The sequence below is a fragment of the Tupaia chinensis genome, unplaced genomic scaffold, assembly GCF_000334495.1.
Source record: "Tupaia chinensis unplaced genomic scaffold, TupChi_1.0 Scaffold000049_1, whole genome shotgun sequence".
NCBI classification, from domain to species: Eukaryota; Metazoa; Chordata; class Mammalia; order Scandentia; family Tupaiidae; genus Tupaia; species Tupaia belangeri.
In genome coordinates, this window is record NW_006159507.1 from 1,170,683 (window position 1) to 1,175,642 (window position 4,960).

At 60.8% G+C, this 4,960-nt stretch overlaps 1 protein-coding gene across 3 annotated transcripts in view; it reads left to right on the plus strand.

Moving 5' to 3' along the window:
• Window positions 1–4,960, plus strand: part of RIPOR3 (RIPOR family member 3) — a 91,183-nt gene that overhangs the window by 63,789 nt on the left and 22,434 nt on the right. For all 3 annotated transcript variants that reach the window (XM_027775075.1, XM_027775078.1, XM_027775076.1), the window contains exons 5-11: window positions 2,016–2,039; window positions 2,263–2,316; window positions 3,313–3,462; window positions 3,569–3,632; window positions 3,875–3,918; window positions 4,062–4,187; window positions 4,255–4,400. In XM_027775075.1, coding sequence (XP_027630876.1) covers window positions 2,016–2,039; window positions 2,263–2,316; window positions 3,313–3,462; window positions 3,569–3,632; window positions 3,875–3,918; window positions 4,062–4,187; window positions 4,255–4,400 — 608 coding nt within the window. The remainder of the gene's footprint in view (window positions 1–2,015; window positions 2,040–2,262; window positions 2,317–3,312; window positions 3,463–3,568; window positions 3,633–3,874; window positions 3,919–4,061; window positions 4,188–4,254; window positions 4,401–4,960) is intronic.

Genomic DNA, 4,960 nt, shown 5'->3' on the forward strand with positions numbered 1-4,960 from the left:
CCCCCCCCCCCCCCCCGCCAGCTGGCCCCAGGGCAGGGCACACACGTGTTTCTCAGGGACCTTTCCAGCCCAACCTAGAACCTTCCCTTGTGGGCCGGTCCTGGAATGTCACGTTTTACTGAACCACCACGCCTATTTCTTTATTTCTTCAATGAAGTTTGATTTTGGGCTGGCCCTTGTAGTTGAGGTTAAGGGAACTGGATCCCACATGGTCAACTGCAGTTCGAATCTTGGCCGTGGTGGCTTGTGAAACAGATCAGGCACATGTGTGTGCACCCGAATCCTGAAAAGATGGAGAAACGGGGGAGAAGGGATCATGGTGCTTCCTCCCTCTCCCTCTTTCTGTCTCTCTGTGCCTTCTGGCTTTCTTTTTTTTTTTTTTAAATGTACAAGGGAAAACAGCTTTTTAGGGAAGTTTAATTCCCCTCTTCCTTTCTATCGCCTGATCTCTGGCCCATCCTGTTTAACCCTTGATGACAACTTCCAGTTTGCCTCTCCACATTTTTCTCCCTGCTCACATAATCAGGTAACCGCATATAAAGGTTTGGTCGGGGGACCAGTCAACCGCGGTTCAAGTCCCGGACCCGGTGGCTTAAACTCATGCCGGGCGCATATGTGTGCATGCCCAAGATCCTGAGAGGAGAATGGAAGAGAAGGGATTGCAGCGTGGCCATCCCCCCTGGGGGCGATTTCTCATTTTCCATTTTGGAAAGCCAACAGCCCCTAAAAAAAAAACCAAAAAAAAAAAAAAAAAAAAAAAAAAAAAAAAGAAGAACAAAGGTCTGGCCAGTCGTTGCAGAGCATGACTTGCATCACAGTACACATCCTGTCCTCCGCACCCCACTCTTCTGTCCCGTGGGTGTGTCCAGCCTCAGGAAGCCCCCGCAGGCTCGGACACAGTGACTGCCCAGCGCGGGCCAGCGACAGCCTGCGTCTGTTTCTGTCATCGAGTTTGCTGACCACTCTGAACACCTGTTGGCTGAGCTGTTTGTACACCACCATGACAGAGCCGTGTAGTCACCACCATGACAGAGACATGTAGTCACTACCATGACAGAGACGTGTAGTCACCACCATGACAGAGACGTGTAGTCACCACCAGCGCAGAGGTGACATGGCATACCTACTCGGCTGGCCCCACCGCTGGGTAGGCTGGAAGCCACAGGGAGGCCCAGGTTCAGTGTCCAGCTAACCGACCGCCCCCGGTGCAGTTGCACACGCCTATAATCAGGGCAGGAGGGTGGCAACGGTGCATGGTCCCATCAGAAATGCCGCCAATCTCCCTTCCCTCGTGCTCCCTGTCTCTCTTCGCTAAAGGAAAGGAAGGGTTACAATCAGCCCTCCACAGGGTCGCCTGCCCTGCCCAGGAACTCTTTGTGTTGGCTGTGCCCCAGCAGGGATGGACACGGGACTCAGGCTTGACCTCGGGGGGGGGGGCCATGTGCCGTGCCAAGTCCCACGCCCAGTTCTGGTCGTGACTGGAGTCATCCCTAAACGAGCGATGACATGCTCCCATTTTGCCAAGAACGCCTTGTGGTGTCCTCATGGCAGCCCTCTGTCGGTGCTGTGGCTACAGGCTCAGAGGGGCTGGGCGACTTGCGGGGACACACAGCAGAGCCAGTTCTGGGCCGCCTCATCCACGATCGTGCGATGTCCACTCTCTCCTTGGCTCAGAGGACGGGGCTCGGGGCTTCAGACACTTTACGGTTTTTTTTAAGTAACTGCTGGAAGCATGTGCTGGAGCGAGCCCCCAGGGCGGGGTAGTCACACCACAATCCCTTCTCTGTTTCTCCACCTCAGGGTTTGCACACATGTGTGCCTGGTGTGTTTTACAAGCCACCAGGGCTGGAATCAACCGTGGTGAGCCATGCGGGACCTGACTCCTTAACCACGGCCAGCCCGACACTGGCTTTGGGTCCTCTGGCTCTGAACTCGGAGGCCCCTGAGAAGTAGCCTAGAGGCCTTGCAGGAGGCCCGGGACCCTGACACCGTCTCCCCCTCCTTCTCTCCCACAGGCGTTCTATTATGACCTGGACAAAGTAAGTGAGGCCTGCCCACCTGCATTCGGTAAACGGGGTGGGCTGGGCCTGGCTGGGTGAGGCACGCCTGCACTGCACCCCGTCTTCCCAGCTGCCCTGCAGACCAGGACCTGGGCTTCCGCCCTGTCGTACGAGTAGGAAGACAGGCTCAGTGATGACCTTTCTGGGGGCTGGCGGGTGGCCCAGGGCTGATTTAAAGAAGCGTTTCTTTTTCTGGGAGCAGCAAACACGCTCTGTGGAGAGGCACATTCGGAAGATGGAGTTTCACATCAGCAAGGTCAGCTGGTGCGGGGCTTGCTGGGTGGGCCTCAGCGGGGTCAGCAGGAGCCGGTCGGCTGCCCCTGAGCCGGGAGGGAGGAAGGCTGTTGCTGCAGGGACAGCGGAGACAGTGGAGGCAGCAGAGGATGAGCGGGGTCAGGGAGGTGGCGGTGACTGCTGGCCTTGGGTGAATTGAAGGACTACAGGGGCTCCGCCCTGAGATGAGAATTGAGGAGCTGGCCTAGCCCCCCAGAACTGTGTGGGCTCTCCCCTTGGTTTATAGAGAAAACCTTCATCTCAGCCTTAGTGGCCTGGGGAGGTTGGGTCCAACCACCCGGTTGTTCAGATGGGAAAGCAGGGGCCAGAGAGGGAGAGGGACTGGCCCAGGTCCCACAGCAGCTCCCTTAAGTTCTGTAGTCTGCAAAGCCGTCCGTGGTCCTGCTGGACTCCCGGTAGCCAGCGTGGGGGCAGGGTGCCACGAGGCCACCTGCCCTGCTCGATGGTCGCCAACGCAGACTTGAGAGCGGAAGTGACGGTTCACTAGTTTTTGTTTTTGTTTGGTTGTTTTTTTTTTTAGAGAGATTTTTGGTATAGGGTGCTTGCTCTTGCCAGAGAGACAGAGAGAGAGACAGAGAGACAGAAAGTGAGAAATCACCCCTGGGGGATGGCCACGCCACAATCCCTTCTCCTCTAGTCTCTTCTCAGGATCTTGGGCACGCATGCACGCGCACCCAGGGTGAGTTTAAGCCGCCCAGTCTGAGACTTGAACCGTGGTCAACACGTGGGAGTCTAGCAAGTAACCATGAGCCACCTGCTGGTCCCACATTCACTGGTTATGGCGTGCCCACCGGGCGCCAGGTGCAGCCAGGCACAGGGTGACATGTGGACAAGAGGCGTGGTCTCTGCCCTTTGCATGGGGGAGACCCAGCCAACAGCTCAGGGACCTTTCCTGGAGGGAGAGGTAGGCGGGTGTGGGCCGCCCTGGGCCAGTGCCCACCAGCTGGTGCCCCCACAGGTGGATGAGCTATACGAGGGCTACTGCGTCCAGTGCCGCCTGCGGGACGGGGCCTCCAACATGCAGCGGGCCTTCTCCAGGGGCCCGCCCAGCCGCGCCTCCCGGGAGAGCCTGCAGGAGCTGGGCCGCAGCCTGCACGAGTGCACGGAGGTCTGCTGGGCTCCGGGCCCTGAGGGGCTCCTTCTGCCCTCTGCTGGGGATCAGGGGAGGGGGCGGGTCCCAGGATGGGGCTGAGCCACCTCCTGGGCCTTCGCAGGACATGTGGCTCATCGAGGGGGCGCTGGAGGTTCACCTGGGCGAGTTCCACGTCAGGATGAGAGGTGACAGGGCTGAGGGGTGCCGCGGCTGTCTGGGGGGGCGGAGACTCCTGCTGAGGGTAGCCTCAGAATCTCAGGGGTCCGGGCCCAGTCCTGGCTTTTGCCCTCTTGTGGCATGTGACCCTGGCACATCCAGCCCGCTGGGGCTGAGGCCAGTCACCCGCTAGCCCGGTGTCCAGTGGGGAGGGCCCCAGGGAGGGCCAGTGCTGGGCAGAGGAGGGACACTCCCCGGCTCTGTGTTTCAGGCCTGGTGGGCTACGCGCGCCTCTGTCCCGGAGACCAGTATGAGGTAGGGCCTCCCTCCTGGGTCGTGGGGGTGGCACTGTTGGGAACCAGGGCCCCAGCTGGGGTTCTGTCCAGCAGGGAGGCTGGAGCAGGTGCACAGGGGACTCCTGCCCGGGCTGCCAACACACCGTCCTCACCCGCCCACAGGTGCTCATGCGCCTGGGCCGCCAGCGCTGGAGGCTGAAGGGCAGGATCGAGTCTGATGACAGCCAGACCTGGGATGAGGAGGAGAAGGCCTTCATTCCCACCCTGCACGAGAACCTGGACATCAAGGTGAGGGCGGGGAGCGGCGGGCGGGCGCCGGTGCTGGGCTCAGACACCACCCTTCAGCCCTCCCCAGGTGACAGAGCTGCGGGGCCTGAGCTCACTGGCCGTGGGCGCCGTAACGTGCGACATCGCGGACTTCTTCACGACGCGGCCGCAGGTGGTCGTGGTGGACATCACAGAGCTGGGCACCATCAAGCTGCAGTTGGAGGTGCTGTGGAAGTGAGTCGGGGGCCTCCTTCCCTAGGGCTCCCTCCCTAGGGCTCCCTCCCTAGGGCTCCCTCCCTAGGTCCAATCCTCCCCACGTGGAGCCTCGAGGCTCGCCGGCGCCCCCTGGTGCCTGACCATGGCTGCCTTCAGCCCCTGCCTACAGCGTCCATCCCATACCTCTGAGTTCATTCGGCTCTTGTGTGAGAAGTGGCTACTGGGGGCTTTCCAGTGGCCCCCAGGACTGGGGTCCCGGCAGGAGCCTGCCTCTGCCCAGGAAGGCCCCCCTCACTCTTCCCACCACCCAGCTCCTGGCTGACCCTGCTGCCCACCAGGTATGGCTGCCCAGTGGCCTTAGCCCTGCTCAGGGCTGCAGACCCAGGAGACCCAGGTTCAGGAGCGCCCCCTGCCAGAGCGGGGCTGGTCTTCTCCTGGTCACCTCTCAGGGAGCCTGGGTGGCCTCCACACGCCCTGGTTTGTTGGGAGCAGGACTCTTTTTTCCCCAAAGGAAGCCTGGTATTTCCGGTGTATTCCCTCCTATTCCCCAGGGCGGGGGGGGGGGGGGCAGCCTTGCC